General features: G+C 41.1%; 1 protein-coding gene across 1 annotated transcript in view; it reads right to left on the bottom strand.

Moving 5' to 3' along the window:
- Positions 1 to 3,767: 3,767 nt before the first annotated feature.
- ABTB3 (ankyrin repeat and BTB domain containing 3) overlaps positions 3,768 to 19,565 on the bottom strand; it is a 174,081-nt gene continuing 158,283 nt past the window's right edge. The window contains exons 16-17 of the mRNA XM_056508141.1: positions 18,684 to 18,797; positions 3,768 to 16,288 (exon numbers count right to left, since the gene is read on the bottom strand). Coding sequence (XP_056364116.1) covers positions 16,079 to 16,288; positions 18,684 to 18,797 — 324 coding nt within the window. The 3' untranslated portion in view covers positions 3,768 to 16,078. The remainder of the gene's footprint in view (positions 16,289 to 18,683; positions 18,798 to 19,565) is intronic.

Below are 19,565 nucleotides of genomic sequence, written 5' to 3'. Positions count from 1 at the left end.
CAGATGTTAATTTCTTCATTTGGATGGAATTCTACCACCATTGGAGGAATTTTGGGATGACCCTAAGACCTGTCCTAATTGGGAATAAGTCTGTATAGCTCACAGAAGTCTCTGAATCTTTGCTAGATGGAAAAAATGGCCATGAAGAAAGGTATGTACAGCAGCAGACAAGGACTCAAATGGCTGTCCCAGAAAGGGTGTGAGGACCAAGCTCAGATCCTGTGGAAATAAAAGAATTGTCATCAGACATTTTCATGGCACAGCCTGTTCTGGACTGGCCTTAGGCCTCTCCTAAAAATGATCTCCTGAAAGGATTCAGCTCCACTCCCCTGGCCCTAGTCAGAGGTCAGACACAGCAGGGCCTGAATCTCTTAGACCCATTTCTTAACCTCTGATGAGGAGAGCTGAGACTCTTTATCCCCATGAACATCCATAAAGGAAGGCAAGATTTGACAATAGCAATTTTCATTTTCAGTTTAGTCACTGATTCTGGTGTCAGAAACTTCTGCCTGTCTGAAGTGAAAAGCACTAAAACATTGTCCCTGTTATCTGACCTATCCTTACTGCTTTTCACCCAAGGATGCAAGTGCTGGATAAAAGCAAATTTCTGTTCTGGAGTGGATATACCAGGTAAAGAATGGGAATGAGTGGGAAAAAAATCAATGACTCCTTCAAAGGGAAGGTTCAGCTTCTTCTTAGGGGACATGTCAAGGTACCCGGAGGACACCCAGAGTATTCTTCACATGAAGTCAGCTGGAAGAGAGGAGAGCTGGCTGAAGTAGTTGGTTCCAGCAGGTTCTCCAGTAACTACTGGAAAACTTAAAGAGATTCAGTGTCCAAGGCTCTGCAGAGACCTTGATATATCTCGAGTCATGAAACTCTCAGAGACACTGTAAACATTTCTAGTTTGACAGCTGGTAGCCAGGAAAAGATTCATTGTGCAAATCATACAGGCTGTAGGAAAGAAAAGGAAGGGGATTTTATGTGTTTCAGAAGTATGCTGTAGGTTTACAGCTGTGGTTAAGCTGACCTCTTCAGATGGAAAAAGGGGAAAGTAATCAATACACTGGCATCTCAGATTAATTTTTTTCTATTTTATCAAATGATCTGCAAAATACCAGTGTTGCAGTCACGGGGATGCTAAACAGCTAAAAGCAGTTACATAATCAAGAAATCCTCTAACTTAGGAAAGAAAGAAAGAAAGAAAGAAAGAAAGAAAGAAAGAAAGAAAGAAAGAAAGAAAGAAAGAAAGAAAGAAAGGAGTTCTTAAGAGGGACTTTGAAACACCAATGGCAGCCATCGAAGTCCTCAAGGTTACCTTCTGATTTTCTGTTTGCATTCCCTGTGTGTTTCTGTGAAACACAGGGCAAGAATGGTGGCAGGAAACCAAAGAAGTATCAGCTCTCAGTAGGGCAGCATCTTGTCAAGGGAGATGATATGCCCTGTTTGCACACTGCTGCATAGCCTGGGGGGAAGAACTCTTGAACTGATAGCTAGGCAGAAAGTTAAGTTTTCAGGTAGTTAAAACAAGGCTGCTTTGGTTTTCTTTCATCCAGGATCCCCTTAAGGAGTTCTCTGGGAGAGCACAAATCTCCTCACTTTGAAAGATAAAACATCCTTGTGCTAAGGCTTATTCTCACAGATCTTTCTTATTGCTTTTGGTAGTCTTTTTTTAACTTTATGGAATAAATGAGTTCTTTTAGCTCCATCTAATAAGTATGATCTCAATATGAACCAGATACGTGTGAAAGACATTAAAACCTCACTGGGACACATGAACTGCACTATCAGAGATGCAAGCTTATGGAGCAGCTGCTTCCCCAAAATGTGTGCTGGAGAGTTTGGGAATGAGAATCCCATCACCCCTGCAATGATTCCTGTCAGCTGGACACCTCAGAACACTCAAGGACTTGCACCTTTCCACCACCATGGGTGCAGTGGGGGATATCAGGGCCAGTGTTGTCTCAGAGGTGTCACATCTTTATTTCCTCTGTGTCTGTGTTGCTCAGTGCTTCTTACCCAAGCTTGTAGAGCTGAGGGGCTAACAAGCTCCTAGGAAGGTAGGCAGGCTGCAGGGTTGTGCTGGGAATGGTGGCCTCCCAGCCTGCAAGGATATGTGCACAGGTTCTCAGACATCCCCTACTTTGCAGTTTTACATCCTCATAGCAAAGCTTAGAGACAGCCAGCCCACAAGCTTACTCTGAAACATTTTCCAGGAAAGACTCATTGGACAAAATAAAAGCCACTGAGGAAATTTCATTAAAATATAAGGGTCTGTCAACATAGAAAAATTTAGCTGATACCACTGCGCACCTAGAAATATATCTGTATAAACCATTATGCAGATTTAGAAAAAAAAAATATTTCTGAGTGGTTTAAATAGTCGAACTGAGACACACAATGACCTTTATGTTATACACATGCTTCTGCTGCTGATTGCATCAACAGATCTACATCAAGCACTTCTGGCAGTGCTTTAGCCTCAGGACAAAACCTGGGCTCCTCTAGGTGAGCTCTGCTTTATAGCAGGGTGGGTTTAGACATCACTGTCCATTTCTGCCCTATGGAAGAGAAAATACAGCAGTGGGCAAGACTGTTCTAAACCTTAATTAGCTCAGTGAACATGTGCCACAGCCTTCAGTCTCCACAGAAAACCTCCAGAACACTAATGTGAACAGAATGCAGAAAAACCATGGATAAGTTTACAGAGAACCCAGAAGAATGGTGTGAACATTTCTGGCTGAACTTCACTATTTTTCCCAGTGAAGCATTAACTTAAATGCCCAGAAAGAATGGTTTTATTGTTTTGGTATCCACAGCTGGGAAAGGGAGACAAATCATTCCAGTTTGCTACATGTGAAGGCTTGCTTTGTTTTCTTCCAGATACTGGGGAGGCAGGCAAGGGGGGCTACATCTCCTGCAGAATTTGGGTAACTGCAGGGTTCCCTATGAGCTGCTTTCCAAAGTCCTGTCCTGGACAGCTGAGTCTGCGAAACCTAAAGGCACCTGAGAGAGCCACCACTGTTCTGGGCAGTCACCCAGTCTGGTGTGAGTGGTGTCTCACTCCCACAACTTATGTACAAGACATGAAAGGATGTCACCCTCTTTTGCCTCCTGAAACAACCTGTTCCCTAATAATCTGGAGAAAGATTCTAATTACAAAGAAAGAACTTGACTCCAAATCCACTAAAACACACAAGACATTATACACTGCAAATTAATTTAAGGATTAAAAAAGTAAAAAAATCATGCTAAACCAAAAATATTTTTAAAACCTGATTTTCACACTTGTGACAAGGTTAATCAAGTCCTTCTGTTTATATCTGATTTCCCTTTGAGAAACTCATTTCCAGCTTATTTGTACACACTTGCACTAATGCTGTATAATGGAGCAAGTTTCCAGCCTTTTGGATCTTCCTGTATCCAAACTCTCTGGCTATGATGCACTTGCAGATGTTTAATTTTAAATATCATGGAGCTCCATTCCCAGGTCTTATGTGCCCATTTTATGGCAGACCGGCACTCGGAGAAAGGTTTTTGGGAACCAAATCTGGATCACTTTTTCACGTGCACAGCAAGCGTGCTAACAGCAGTGTGTGTGGGAAAACAGCACCAGGACTTCCACATGTAAAATCCTGAACACATGTGGTTTCTGGGAGATGGTTCTTGGGAGAAGCCCAGTCCTGCTGCTATCTGAAATTCATCAAGAAACACCTTAAGGGGAGAAGAAACAACAAAAACACTCACAGCAGCCATTTACTAGGCTAGAAAACAATGGAATTTTTATTGAACAGAGATGGCTCATAAACACACTCAAAGGAGTTCCACCTGCTGTTCAGCAATATTCATTGCTATCTGATAATAACCTATGGGGGCAGCTGTATAAAACAGGAATAAAATACCAAATTGCTATATTCATTAATAACTTTGCCTTCCAAATACAGAACTGTAAGTATTTCAAGTCTGAAAATAGACCACAATTGTTAGCATTTAAACCAAACCTTTATGATAACAAATATACAAAAAAAGGCAGTCAATATATTAAACATTTAAATCAATAGCATACATTTCTCAGAGGGAAACATTGAGCAAACAAAGCCACTGATTATGGTCAGGAATCAGGTAAAAGTTTCAAGGTCAAGCTCCAAACACTGCAGCTTTTCTAAAGCCGTACTGGTATTACACTTTTATCTAGCCCCTACATTGAAAACTATGTAGCATGAACATTTGAAAATATAACACTGGCTATCCAGCAGGGAACCTGGAGTTCCTTAAGTCCTCCTTGTGTTTATTTTGGAGCACCTGCGGAGACAGAGGGCAGTAGGAGTCAAGCACTTTGTTTTGCAGCGTTGGGGTTTGAGTTCTGTTCTAGATGAGCACAACAGGGTCCCAATACCAAACACAAACTCCAGCACTGACAACAGAGTATTTGCCTGACAACCTGCATGAAGAATCAGCCTCACAATTTGCATTAAACAGAATGGGACTTGCACACCTGCCTATTTACTGCATTATTTCTACTGCACAGAAAAAGTCTCCTTCAGTAGCTGATCTAATGCCTGAGGTTGAAAGCTTGGGATACATAAGCTCAAAAAGAATGAGATAAATCTACTGACAACTAATAAAAGTTTGTATTGCAATATTGCTCACAACATAAATGTACAATTTGCACAAAACATGGCTCTTCAACATGAATATTTTGCAAGCTACAATATATATATGTATATATAATATGTATAATTTCTTTTCTTAAAGAATTATATGCCAGAGTGCATGCAAAGAATTTCAAAGCAGAAGCACAACAGGAGCAATCACTTGTTTACAGGTTACTGAGACCATTCAATACAGAAACAGTGGGATACTAGATAACAGACAGACAGGTAGGTAGATGTATGTACACACTGCTTCTTCAGGGACCTTCCCATCTGACACCTGAATCTCAGACCCCTTTGAAAGACAAAACAGGGCTCTGAAGGTTCCCACACTCTGGTCATAAATCACTTCTGTTGGAGATGACAGCAAAGGAGGCACTTGTCCTTTAGCCAGGAGTAGAGGCAAGCAATCTTCTCCATAGCCAACATCTGTTCCAAATCCTGCTGTTGCAATTCTAAGCAGTGAGTGGTGAGCATTTATCCATCCATCCATCCATCCAATGTTTTAGCTGGTCCCAAGCAGCCTTTACAGCTGGAAATCCAGGACTGAGAAGCCGGATCCCCTAAAGAGCAGTGCACAGCACTGCCACCATTCTAGTCAGATATGTACAAGGAATGACATGTATCTTCTGGTTTAAAATTTACATAGAGTATATACAAATAAAGCTATTCTATCAAGGTGCAAGTTTATTATTCTCTGGTGGGTTCCAATGAAGATTTCTTAAAAAACCTTTATACAGACCCACCAGGAGAGTTTACACAAAGCTGACATTTTGTCAAGTTCATTATGTAGGCTTCCTTCTGCAAACTCCAGAATGGAAACTCCTGTTACTTTCCCTTGGAGTTCTGCCTACGCACAGGGCTGGATTTGATAGACTACAGCCATGTCTAATATAATTTCCTTGATTTCAATACATTTTTGTCTTGGATGAAGTGGCACCATGTGTTGTTTTCTTTTCCTTTTCCAGGATGTCATCCATCTCTATGAAATGAGGCAGGACATGTAACTGGATGTCAGGGGGATTGCACTTCATGTGCCCAGTCCAGCTTTCCTCAGTTTTGATGAAACTGTGGTGTGTGAAGCTGGCACAGTTGGGCCCTATGGGTATGTCTGGAAGTCCTTGATGCTATTTTACACTGGCTGATGACAGGCGATTCCTCAAAAGAAATAAAAAAAAAAAAAAAGCCCAAATGCAATTTACTAAACAGTAAACATCTGACTGATGCATTAAACAGATGGATATGGAATGCAACTTGCCTAAAATTAGAATGGTTGTTTTCTTAGGCAGGTCTAAATTCATAAAAATCTTTCCCATCCCATGCAGGCCTCGTTCTGCAGCATATAAATAAATGATGCTTCTAATAAAAGTCATTGGGAATGCAAAGCATGTGATCAAGGAGCAGAAGGAAGGCCTGCCCTCTCCCATTTTTCTTCAGCAAAAACCTCAAGTAACATAAGTACATGTTTATGATCCCTGCTGAAGCAGAGGGGCTGTGTGCAATGACAGCAGGATTTGGCCTTCAGCCTTTATGGTGTACCAACCACAACTGTGCAGATGACTGGATGGGAAATTACATCTGCTACTGCATTAAAAAACCATACAGGCTTGCAGTAACTCCCATTAAAAATTCCCACTGACTTCAGGAGAGAGACAGAGCAAGAGAGCAAGTGCATGTTCTGCTCCACTGGAGTTATGTTCCTCAAAAATCTTTCTGTAATACCACTTTCTTCCATTTTGTAACTTGATTATATTGAGGCATTCACAGCAGAGGGTTTCCACATGTCCTCTCAAGCTATAGGGAGCATTTCACACTAAAAACAAAGATCTCATTTGTTTTTTTTTCTTTTTCAGAGTAATGCAATAATAAAAATCAACTTGCTGGTCTCTCATGCTGCAGTGCCTTTATACAGCCTTAACAAAATACGATTTTTTTAAAGGATGTTACAATTAATTTGTCATCTAGGAATGATAAATGACTTGTAATCTCATTGGAGATTTTAAAAGGATCAGCATCAGACAGACATTAAATGGGGTTTAAGATGACCTAAGGTGCACTTGGAGAAGATGCTGTGAGAGTGCTGTAGCAATTAAAAAAATGATTCAAGAGAAATTAAATAGAAACACACCCTTTAAATTAATTATCAAGCTGTGGACACAGTGGACAAAAGCAAACAATGCTGCACCTCAAATTATGGCTGAGCTCCACAATTTTTCACACATTCCCTTCTACCTTGGTCCTGACTGCCCTCAGTTAGTCTCTCCAGTGGAAAGGCTTGGAAGATCATTAACAGCACAAAACAGGCAATTTTCAAAAGCATCTAACACACCCAAGACAATGACATCTTTGAATGAGCTACATATGTGTATCTGTCCTTCTGAGAAAAAAAAATTGCATCCAGAAACATTTGTATTTCTTAGCTATAATCTTTCTCCATTGAAAAACATCTGCCATCCTATTGTCCATATTCTGATTCTGTTATTTTGTTTTTACCCACTGTAAATGGGTAAGCAAAGGGGAAGAAAGTTTCACCTGTGCTGTCAATTGCAGATGACCTCAACCATGCCTGTGAAGCCACAAACCAGTATTTAAGCCACATCTGTGGGATGCAGGACAGGATCTCTGTGTTTGTTAATGATGGCTGTTGGGTTATATGATCTTTTCTTTCCTTCTCAATAAAAAGTGAAATGAAACCTTCACATAAAACCCCAACAAAAGATGGCAGCAAACAAAACCACTTTGCTAGGAAATAAGCCTAAACCCAAATTCATAACAAGCATAACAAATGCAAAACAATCATAACCATTCCTGGGTTTGTATTACACAAATTAGGAGTCCGCCTAAAACCTGCAAAAAATCAAGAAAAGTACAATGGTTTTGCACATCTTATTTCTGGCACATCCTTTCCTCTTGTTTTCACTTTTCTTTCCTAGCTTTCAGTTCCAAGACATCTCAGGAACACTTGGGATGTGAAGAGGGAGAAAGGAAGCAAAGAGCTGTCCCACAGATGGTGCTAGCTCTTCTGTCTTTTCAGGATGCTCACACAGGGATTTCTTGATTTAGGTGTTGCTTTCAGTGATAAAGACACAAACCCAACCCTTCAGAAGTGGATCATTCTCCATTTAAAGATTGAGACTGTGCTTTCTAATTACAGATATGTATTTGGCCTGCAAAGACTTCAAAGGTGACACAGTATGAAAGAGAGATGGAAAACAGACCTAATCCACAGACTAGAGAAATCAATGAAAAGGCTTCCAGCCATTTAGATGGAACAAATTTCATCACACTTTCATGTTTTGGTTTGTGAATGATATTACAGTAGGATCTGAACTTGTATTTTTTCTTAGAACATTCATATATTTTTAACATGTAAATTACTTCTTGACCCCTATATCAAATATTTATAAATGCTAAACTAGGTACAAAGTGAAACCCATTTGGGAAAGTGGAGCAGAGGGAGGTTTAGCTGCACTAATGGATATTGCATTAATGCTTAAAGTCAAGGAAGGCTGACTGCCATTAACAAGAAATCTCATTACAAATATGATTTCACGCCTCATAACATATCCTGTAGATCTATTTACTGTCCACCTCTCTCTCTTGAACATACATACAATGGTAACTATAGACACAAATTCCAAAGCATTGCACATGCTTCATCTTTTCTTCACAATAAAAAATAACCAAACCAAACACAGACAAAACAAGCAAACCTCCCCCCACCAAATCCCCTCCCAAACCAGCCAACCAACACATCAAAAACCACAAAGAAACAGAAAGGTCTCAGCATGGATGACTGGAATTCAGTATTTTACAATCTCAGTTCTGCCATGAATGACTTAAGACACTTTCCAGACTTTAACCTAATGAAAAGCCTGCTCTGAAGATAACTAATGTACAAATCACATTACAAGAAGCTTTCAGAGGAGTGGGACTGAAGGACACTAGCAGCCCACATGCTACTGGGGTGGGGAAGACAGGTTGAGAGAATGTGTTATTTCCCGTGGGATTTTCTTTTCCTTCCTCACTGTGGTAGATGGCAGAGCCAAGAGAGAGTGGGGAAGAAGAGCACTGGTCCTACCTTGGAGCTGTGAACAGCAGAGGTCCATAATTCAACCTTTCCCATAATGCCAAAGAGATCAGCAGGAGGAATGTCCTGCACTGCAGAGAGTGGGATTTACTTATTTGGTGTCTGCAGAATGCTCAGGCACCTCTGTTCCCCACTGGCACAGCACATATGGCTGCACAAGAGCTGCAAGGCTCCAGGGAAACAAGGACAGGAAGTAACCTATGGTCAAAATGCACGGATGGGACTTAAATAGGTCAAGTTTTTCTAGTACTAATTGGAATTTAGCCAGGAACATGAGGTCAAAAAGCTCTGAGATACATTCCTATAGTCCATGTATTCTTCAATGGATAAACATAACTCACAAATGAAGTAAATTTTATTGCATCCCCAAATGGCACAATTAGTCATTGGCTTAGTAACTGCAAGGCAAAAATCAGTTCCCCAGGTATTGAACTGACTGGGTTAAGCTGGGTATTTGACCAAGAGACTGCTTGGTTGCTGGAGAAGCAGCTTTCACTCTGATGAGGCTCCAGAGGCTTCCTGTGCTCCTTCCTCTTTCTGCCCCAGTAAGGCACAACCAGCACTGGGGCACAGGAGGCTTTCAACTGTGCTGAGGGGCAAATCCCAGCCTGCAGATGTGCTGGGAGCTCCTCAAAAGTTATGCAGAACAGGGAGAACCTGATTTTGGAAAGGCTCATCTGAAAGCCTCTCACGCAGTAAGCTACAGGATATTCAATTTATCCACTGCTGGGAAGGGGAAAAGGTCAGGCTGGTCTCTCCTGAACCTGTAACAAGTCCAGATGTTTTGAAACATGTTAATCTGTCCCTGCCAGAATAAGGTTTTGACCTTAATTAATTAAAATGACCTCCTAACACATTGGATTTTCCTAAAGTGGCAGTCTTCTTTTTTGTTTCTGAGCATCTCCCTTTTCTTTTGTGGCTTATTGTAAACCATGAACGATTTTCAATTGGGTGTTTCAGCAAGGCTTTTTCCCTGTCTTTGTTTGCTTTAGAAAAGCAGTAAGAAACAAGATTGCCTCTCACTGTGCTGGACAAAGCTGAATAATGGAAGGTTTAATGATAACACAGCAGCAGAGATGATGGGGAGTGGAAAGACCAAAGTTAACCAGCAGTGGCAGCAGTGAAGATACTTGTAAGGACTAGAAAGTGCCACCAATTGCTTCAACTCCATGGCCATATCTGAGCATGGGACCAAGCAAACCCTCTGTGTGAGCACTGAAGAGACTGGAGCCAAGTGGCTGGTTGGGAATACCAAGCAAGTGGTGGGAGATGGGGCTGCTCCACCTCTTCCTGCTCTCCCCTTCTCTTTGATTTCATGGAAATTCTCAGTTGGGAAACAAATGAATTAGGCAAGAGTGAACACTATACCTCTGGAATCAGAGGCGAAGATCTGAGGTTATACATTCAAATTCTTGTACCTAATCCTCTTCCCATACTAAGGCCTCCTTATTAGTGTGCCATCCAGCAAGGCAGAAACCTGTGCCTAAGCTATGCATGCTCACCTCTGTCACCACCTCTACAGGATGAAAGAACAAAACTGTCAGCCTGAAAAAAGGTGGAAAATGGCTCTCCAAAGGAAAAGAAACAACAAACTTGCTGTTCTGGTACAATCAAGTGGGCAGATTTAGCCAAATAAACATGCAAAGCACAAGGTGTAGAATTTAACCTATCCAGCCAACACAACCTCTCCTGTAAGCTGCTGCCGTGTCTCCTGGGTGTTTTAGTGACAAGCAGTCCAAGCAAAGCACAAAACCCATCATCTAATGAGACTCTTGACTTTAAGGTGGTGAGATACCACATTTTAAGTCCTGTGCAGCATCCAAGATAAACACACTCTAGGCCATTCATGGCTATTCCATGCAGGAAGCCTTGGACAGAGATGAAGGAATGACAGCTAAAGGGCAACAAAAAGAAACTGAATGCCCTCCTCCTACCCACACTGAGCTTGCTTCCCCAGCTCAAAGGCTCACTGAAGGCAGCTGACAAATTCCCATTAGCCTTTCTGCAGGTTTCCAGATTTTCCTTCTGCTTTGGGCACCACATGCATAATATTCTCAGCACTGAAGTCATGAAGCATTGAGCCACAGCTGAAGACTTGGCTTTGCTGTCTTCTGCACTTGAGGGCCAGTTACAAATAGCAGGTCAGGTGCAATTGTACTGAAATGTGATAATCTGATCAGGGTGGGCAGCCTCTGTTTTCACCTATTGAAGGCAACAGGCCTTACCTCAAAATAAATACCAAGTTAAAAAGTAACACAATAATTTTGCTGTAAATGCATGGAAGTGCTTCAGGTTTGTTTGTTTATAGGTTGACACCTAAAATTAGTAATGTTGTCATCTATGGGATTTCAGATATTAGGGCTATTTCAAAGCTAACTCCCTGCAAACTAGTTTATTAAATGTTAGGACAAATCCTAGGCAGCTTTTAAAATTCTTATAAATCTCAACATCTTTGTGCCAGAGGATGAAAGCAACATCAGGCCCTTCATGTCTGTAATGCACTTGCAGACCCTTATATGAAAGACACTTTGTCAAACAAACTAACTTGAAGTCTTTGGCTTTAGGTAATCTCATTCACCAAAAAACCCCCAAAAACCAACCAATCAAACAACCAAACCAAACCAAACCTCTGAACTAGTGGCTTCAGAGCCAACTTCAGTGGATGCAGGTTTCAGGCTGTCATGTTTCAGCAGTATTTTTAAGACAGAGCCAGCTCCTGAGGGACCTGAGTATGTGTAACAGACTAGTTCTGTAGGTTCCCAGCTTGTCCCAGAATTTCACTCACAGACAGAAGCACTAGAAATGGCTGGTTTTTTTTGGATGGCCTAATCCTCACCTTGACTATGTGGATGTGTTAACTTTAAAAACCTTTTAAACCACTTAAACAGGGTCCTGCATGCCTGAGTCCCCACAGACCAGGAGGCATTCCATGCCATAACAGAATCCTCCTCTGACATTACACAGGTACAGCTGGGAAAAAGAGATGCCCTTTCCTTTTCATCACTGCACCACTTCAGAGCTTCTTATTTCACTGCAAACTGACCACTTCCCTTTTTCTTTTTAACCTTTGAAGAGCAGCACGTGTTGCTTTGAAACAAAACTAGAATTTATGAAAGCCCCCAGCACATCACACCCTACAGCCCATCCAGGACTTGTGCAACGTTTGGTATGAAGCCAGTGGATATTCAGTGGAAAAAGGCTCAGTGTCCAAAGCAGCATGTGGAGGATTCAGCAAGGAGCTCTCATTAGTGCCAACAGGAATCTGGCTACTAAACCTTCACACCTTTTTAAAGATGTTTCCTCTGTCTTTAATATAGACATTTGCACAAATCTACTCCTGAGCTGAAACCAAGCAGGCAGAAGTTTTAGCTGGGGAAAAAATAGTCTTAGCCATTAGAAAGCTGGCCCTGTTCCAGAACAGAGAGCATCTGGCCACCAGCTGTGTTTAGAGGACAGCAGGCCTAAGGAACAGATCAGGGGAAAATCAGAGAAATAAGTAGACAGTGCTGAAATTTGTAATGAAAAGAATGCCAGCATTCCCCTGTGATGTCCAAAACCTTTGCCCTCCTACATTACCCTCCTTTTCTCTTCCCAGCTTTTCAGCCAATTATTGGAAAGTTAAATATTCAGGACAACACAGATACCACTTCTGGGCTTGGGAAGGAATCCAGTAGGGCTCTACAGTAACAAAACTGGGAAGTGTGGAAACTGGCAGCACGTGAAGCAAAGTGGGAATGTGAGGAAATTCTGGAAACCAAGAAAGAACCATATAGGGATATAAGGAAGGATCTGCCATGAGGCAGGGACAGGATGTCTTTAAGTCCTCAAATATTATGGCACTGGATTAGTATAAAAATGACAGATGGAAAGGCACCTTTACTCATTACAGACTGGAAAATTATGATTAAAAAAGAAAATCCTGTTTTTCTAAGGATGTTGTATTTTTTTCTATTTTACCAGGACTGGAAGCAACATCTGGCCTCAAAATTTGTAAATTATTGCAAAGACTAAAGGAAGAGAAAGCTTTTTATTTTCAAAATGATAACACCATGTCTCAAAAAAATGCTAATAAAATGCTCTGTTGGAAAGAGCCTTATCTGATAGGGATGGTATTCATGGGCACCCACTGAAACTCACATTGCTTTTTAGATTAAATTGACAAGAGCCCTTCCCCCCAGCCCCAGATTAATGGAATGAAGAATCCATGCATGAAGCCACATATAATAAAGGTTGGAGATTATGAAACAGGCTAGAAGACACGATCAGAATTGCAACTGATCTTGATGAAGTGGGGAAATTGCCCTGATTAGAGCAGAACAAATTTAATAAAAAGAAATTGAAAGTGTTATACTTTGAAAGGTGTAGTAAACAAATGCACAAATAAAGATGGAACTCCTGGGAAGACAGCAGTGAATCCCTCAGAAATTATAAGACAGACTAGATCAAAGTCAGCCACGGGATGTTCTTGTAGAAAATATCTGGGGATATATTTTCTGATATCCTTTACATAAACCACAACAACAGTTTCTCTGCTTTGCTTGTTAATGTATAAAACTCCTGCTGAAGTATGGAAATTTGGGGAAAATGGGAAGCCATAAGGGGAATGACAGCAAAAATCAGAGACCTAGAAAACACTAACAAAGGAACTAGAAAAGACTATAATAGTGATGCAAGGAGGATAATTCCTTTCATACATAGAATAACTTTCTAAAATGATCTTGTAAGATCATCTGTTTTTCCTGTCAATCAGGACTTGAAGAAAAAGTGGCTTGATTTGCAATTAAGAAATTCTGAAGTCTCTTAGGAAAACATTCTGATTATGAGAGTGGTGAAGATCATGCATCCCTGTGACTGTAGTTTTGAAGAGCCTGCAAGCTGCAGGCTTGCACATTGTCTGGCGTGGTTCAGCTGGACCTCATCCAGCTTCACATCAGGAGAGGCAGACTAAAATCACCATTTCCAAACTCTGGTTTGTGGATCCACAAGGTTTGCTGGCTGCTTCCAGGAGAAATGAATGCAGGTTTACACAGGATGGCTCTTCTGCTGGTGTAAGTCCTGAGGACCACTGGTCAAAAAAGAATTGAAAGTTATGACTTTTTTCTTAAGGTTTCCTTCAGCTCAGCTATACATCTGTGATGTTTGGATTACCAGCATTTCTAAAGGCAAAAGTTATTCCTGTATAGATCCTTAGCTGCAGTCCCTTCCTGTAACAGCTCAGGGTGCCCAAACACAGTGCCCACTCCATGCACACACACCAAAGGCCCTATTAAACCCTTTATTGCTGAAACAAACCTAATGAACTTTACCACAGATACTCTCAACTCAGAAGGACTAGCATGGAGTTACCAGTGTTTCCCTCCCCTTTAATATGTAATGATTATTGTTTGAAAAACTTTGCTATTTTAAACCATGAGGCTGCAGGGTGAGGCCTGCTCCTAGCTAGTTATTTTTGTCATAGGATGGTTTACATGGATGAGAAGGCACACCAAGCAACAACAAGCACCCCTGTGTATTGCTGTTGTATTAACTATGGTCTTGCTTCTCTATGATCACAATATTCACACAGAAGTAGCCATTACTTAAAAATTCCAGACAACATCTTGTGTGAAGGTTTACTATGCAGAAAACAAGATCTAATTGACTGACACGCCGTGTCTCTGCAACATTAGTGGCAGTTCAGACATGTTTTCATTTGTTGCAGAAACTGTAGAGGCTTCAGAAGACCAAGCACAAAGGAGGATTTATACCTCAGAGTCATAAAACAGCTTCCTACTGTGTTGATAGCTAAAGCCAAAACTGTGTTCTCTGAGCACGTCAAAAGCTGGAACAGGGAAGGGCACCTGATGTAGATGCTTTAACAAAAGGAAAAGAGGTTAACACGCAAACTTGTAAATTCCCTAGAATGGCACGCTAGAAAATAAATACATGAATGTCACTTTGCCATGCAGAAGGCAACATCTTTGCCTACTTCTTACTGTGGTTTTCAGAGAGAGGGCATCCAGAATGTTGTGGCACATAGCAGATTTGTCTTGCTGCAAAATAAACACAGCTTTGACATTTAAATCACACCCCCCACCCCACCCAAGCCCTGCATTGTAGATTACCTATACATTCTCAGGATACAGTGAGAAATCATTCTATCGTACATATTTAATTATAATTTTAAAAAGTCTAAATCAGACACAATCTCTGGCCAGTAGCAAAACGTCCACACGTCACTAAAGTAAAGCTCTGTTATTATCTCTTCACTGCAACAAACAGAAATCAGCATCTTGAGAAGGAGCTCCAGGGGTATCATATTGCAGCCAATCACACCAGATAAAAAAATAAGCTCATTTCACAAATGAAGTTTGACAAGAAGTAACATCGCATTTGTCTTGGCAAAACGAAGCACGAACATTTCACAGGTACAGTTACCATGCAAAGGCATGTTTGTTGAGTTTGTCATTGATTTCAACCCCAAATCACGAGTAGCATGCAGTTCTCCTGCCCCCCAACTACTGTATTAGAGACAGCCTTGGTAATGTGCCTCTTTGGTGTAACCATAGCCTCTTAGGCAAGATTATACCACCCTAGGAAAGAATACAAGCAAAACTTGATCATATGTGTGTTTACACAATGTACGTTTTACCATTTAAAAAACCAAAACATGTTACATAGATTCTCAAACACAGCTCTGTTGAAAATGAAATTTTAAGCTTAAGAAATAGGTTTTAAACTACAAGGCCACCCCATTATTTTTTATGAACAGTTTAAAAAGTTCCCACCTCTAAAAATCTGCCAGTATATTTCCTCAACTCTAACAGTCTTACCCACTCTCTAACACAGCTGATCTTTGCTGGACAGCAATAACAGTTCTTACATTTCTTAAATGCACGAGATAATGGACTCTGGGATAGATATAGTTCTTAACTGTGTAACACTGGAACAAATCTGACTTAAATGATTAATTGGTCAATTCAGGTGTTCCCCAGCACTACCCTTCAGGCAGGGACTTCTGCTGTTCACTGATGTGAGTTCTGGCTTTTGTTGGCATCAAGCTCCATGAACAGGCTCGTGTTCAGAATGTGAGTACAAGGGCAATTCACCAGATGCTCTGGTACCCAGATTGCTCAAAACCAGGGAGAAGTTGGTTTCTGTATTCTCTCATCCAGGTTGGGACACAGCCCAGCGCAGCACCTTTGGCTGAAACAGAACCATTTGGATGCAACGTAGAATTTTTTTACATTTTCTTTTTTTTGTAGTCATTTAAGCAACTGCAACAGGTTTGAGCAGTCTGCAACAGCAGACTTAACTTGCAGGGTCTTTGATTAGAGGGTTACCATCTTCCTCAGCTTTATACAACGGAGCCCTTCGAAGAAGACAAATGAATTGACTGAATTCTTGTGGCCAACGTCCTCTGTAAGTCCTCTAGTACATTCTGACCAGATGTTTCTCCATTCTTGTCATACAACAACTGTTTGAAAGCTTCGTTTTCAATGAGGACCATCATGTTTTTTAGAAAGTAGCCTTCACAATAGGCAGATAGTTCTGTGACGCCGAGGAACTACAAGAAGTGAAATTAGAGAAAGATAACCATTCTGATAAAACCCAGGCAGCAAATATAGTGCATAAGAGCTGCACACAAACAAATAGACAAGTTAAGCCTTTTAGATAGGCACAGTTTAAAATTGCTTACTTACATATATGAATGTGTGAAAAGGAAAGAGTTAATAAAAGAGCATTTTATGCTGATGATTTTCATAATAATTCCATGTTAAAAACCCTGGCTGTTGGAGAAACAAAATTCCACAGGCTGAAGCTTTGCTCCCTTAGAAATTGATGGGAGCTTTGCCACAGAGTTTACCAGACCCGTGATTTCATGCTAGAAGTTACACCCTAAAACTATAGGTTTGGGAAAACACTACATACCATGTTTCAAGAAAGCTGTCCTTAGCAAGGATGGGACATATAACTGCAGAAAGCTGACATGCAAAATTTCATTTGAGGAGAAATGGAAATAATCAGCCATTGAAAAAAAATCTCCCCAGGGCAGAGGTGGATTTCCCAGCATTGGATACTTTAAGATTCAGCTGGACAGGGTGCTGGGGCACCCTGTATTTTTGCAAGGAAAGGCTGGACCAGGTGATCCTTGAAGCCCCTTCCAAACTATTGTATTCTACAATTCTATGATTGCAATTTTAAAAATGGAAAGCCTATAGGGATATTAATGATATCAGTACTCTTCAGTCAACTTTTACTTGTAAATATGACCAAATCCACATTACAGCATCGCAGAATACACTGAGTTGGAAGGGACCCACAAGGATCACTGAGTCCAACTCCTGGCCCTGCAAGGGACCATCCACCAAACTGTATTTTTCTCTCAATCTTGATGGCCAAGGCTGTGCTCCAACCTGCTCACACATGCCCCTCTGGAAAGGCAGGGGAGGTCCTGCAGGTGCAGATGAGTTTGCAAAGCAGCTAGGTCAAGAAAGGTGACCCTGACTATGGCTCTAATTAGATGATCCTTAAAGGTCTCTTCTAACCCAACTAATTCCAGAAGTGAAAGATTCATGCACAGCCAGGTTGGCTATTGCTGCAATGTCCTACCCACAGCAGTGCCAACATGACTCTCCCCAGGTACCAGGTACCCCATTTCCACTGCTTCCATTGGGAGGTGCAGGCACAAATAACTTGCAGGCTGGGGCTCTTACAGGCAAACCAGAAGCTGCATTTAGCCACTGGGTTTGTTAAGTCACAGCATGTAAGATTCTTCTTCAATCAGGATGTAAAAAACAGCCCCATTTCACAATTCAAAGAAAACATGTTTTTAAAGCAAAATTATTATTTTTACTGACAGCAATACAAATTGAGAAGTTCCCACATGAGCTAGAAGACAAATCAAATATTTTTCAAACAATTCCTGCGCTGTAATTTTTTCCCTTTTACATTAAATGGACCTACAGATATTGCTTATTTTTATAGGTGGACTTTTGTGCTATTTCAAATATTGATTGCATGTTATCTGTACATGAAGACCTAACATTACTATTCTCTGTAGGAAATACTGATGATGGGAATGGAGGTCAGATCTGCAGGGGTTTGGAGCAATCTGCAGGATTACTCTGTTCAATCAAACCTCCATGCCACAATGTATCAGTTTATCTTTTATATAGACCATGCAAGTTAGAGAAAAAAATCTCTTAAGAAATGCTTAAAGACTATTTCACTGCATTTATTTGTGTGTCATTTCCATCTTCCAAGTGAAAATCTACTACACATGAGCAGGGAAAAAACTGAAACTAATCAATGTGGTAACCACCTCCACCAATGCGTGAAAATAGGTTTGCTAGGACAAGAAATGCCATGATTTTCTGTCTAATGACTAAGGCAACCTCACAAGCTAAGTGTATAATTTGATTCCAATAAGAAACTCTCCAAGACATAAAATTCTCATTACCATCCTTGCAGGGCTCTGAGCCATTGCACTTCCACAATGTGGCTTTTTTATATATTGACAAGGTGTCACCAGCATTGAGTGTATCACCCCACTGGGCTTCAGGCAGGAAGAAACAGGTAATGGAAATGCGAAAATGCATCTTGGAAGGTGAAAGCAGAGATGCCTACTTCACCTGGTGATTCCTGTAGAATCAGCTCAGCAGTTTGTGTTGCCATGAATAAGGAACAGATCTCCCACACAGTAGTACACTCAAATTGAGTTTGAATCACTCAGGGAAGGGGCAGAGAAGCTGCCACCATGGACTTAGACTACCTAATTTTGGATTGTCATTATACCAGGTACCTATTAATCAGTCAGTCCCCAGTAAATGAATGACAAATCTTAAACATGCAACAAATGTACTAAGCATATGAGATATACATATAACTACTTATTATAAAACTGACCTATGAGGATGATGACAGACACACAACATGCAAGCATATGCAGTTATTTTTACCTTGGCATGATTATAAATATCCACGCAGTTTTCTGTATTAATGCTTTTTGCACAAATGATCTCACAGTGTCGTTGTAAAGCTTCAAGCTGGAAAAATTTAGCAGCAGAGAGAAGCTAAAAAAAAACAAAAGGAAAAAATAGTCAAAAACTGCTGAGTGATACAGAATCAGAGCTTGCTTCTTTACTGTTTCATTATATTTTTTTCTCTGCCACTTCTTCAGTTAGCATGAAAGTACTGACAAAAAATCAGAATGAGAAGATTGCTTGGTTGTTTTAACCCTCTGCAGTCCCTTCTAAATCACACACTGGGAATCTATACACAGAGAACACCAAAGCCTGCTCAGGTCCACATGCTGACTTTGGAATGGGACCAGGAGAAAAAGGAAACAGCTGCTTGAAGAATATTCTGTCATTTTGCAAACACGACTCTGCAGTAAGGGACCTGCAAATATATCCCCAAAACCCAAAGTCCTGGTTGATTTCAGCTGTTCCCTAAGACCTTATTGAAACAGAGCACCTGGGCTGGATGTGGGGAGGTCAGCAGAAAGGTCAGGATCAAGAGTATAGAAGAATTCAAACCAAACGATGATGACCGTCCTGGGCAGTCAATCTAGAGAGACAATAAACCTCAAATCTGCCACCTCAGCAGGCTCAAGGGAACAGAATCAGATCTCCTTGTCCTCGCTTGTGAGCAGCTGGAAGGGGATGTCCAGGCCAGGAGCACTGGAACACTGTCTGGGGTCCATGTTACTCCAAGGAACGAGTGCACAGAGGTGGGAACCAGCTAATGCCTAGCCAGCCTTCCTGTGAGTGCCATGTGTCTGTCACTGCTCTGCCACAGCTCTCCTGACACCAGCACTGACCTCCCTCTCTGGCCCTGCA

The sequence above is a fragment of the Oenanthe melanoleuca genome, chromosome 1A (genome assembly GCF_029582105.1).
Source record: "Oenanthe melanoleuca isolate GR-GAL-2019-014 chromosome 1A, OMel1.0, whole genome shotgun sequence".
NCBI lineage: Eukaryota > Metazoa > Chordata > Aves > Passeriformes > Muscicapidae > Oenanthe > Oenanthe melanoleuca.
The sequence above is the reverse complement of the archived record's forward strand: the minus strand, read 5'-3'. Positions and strand labels throughout refer to the sequence as shown.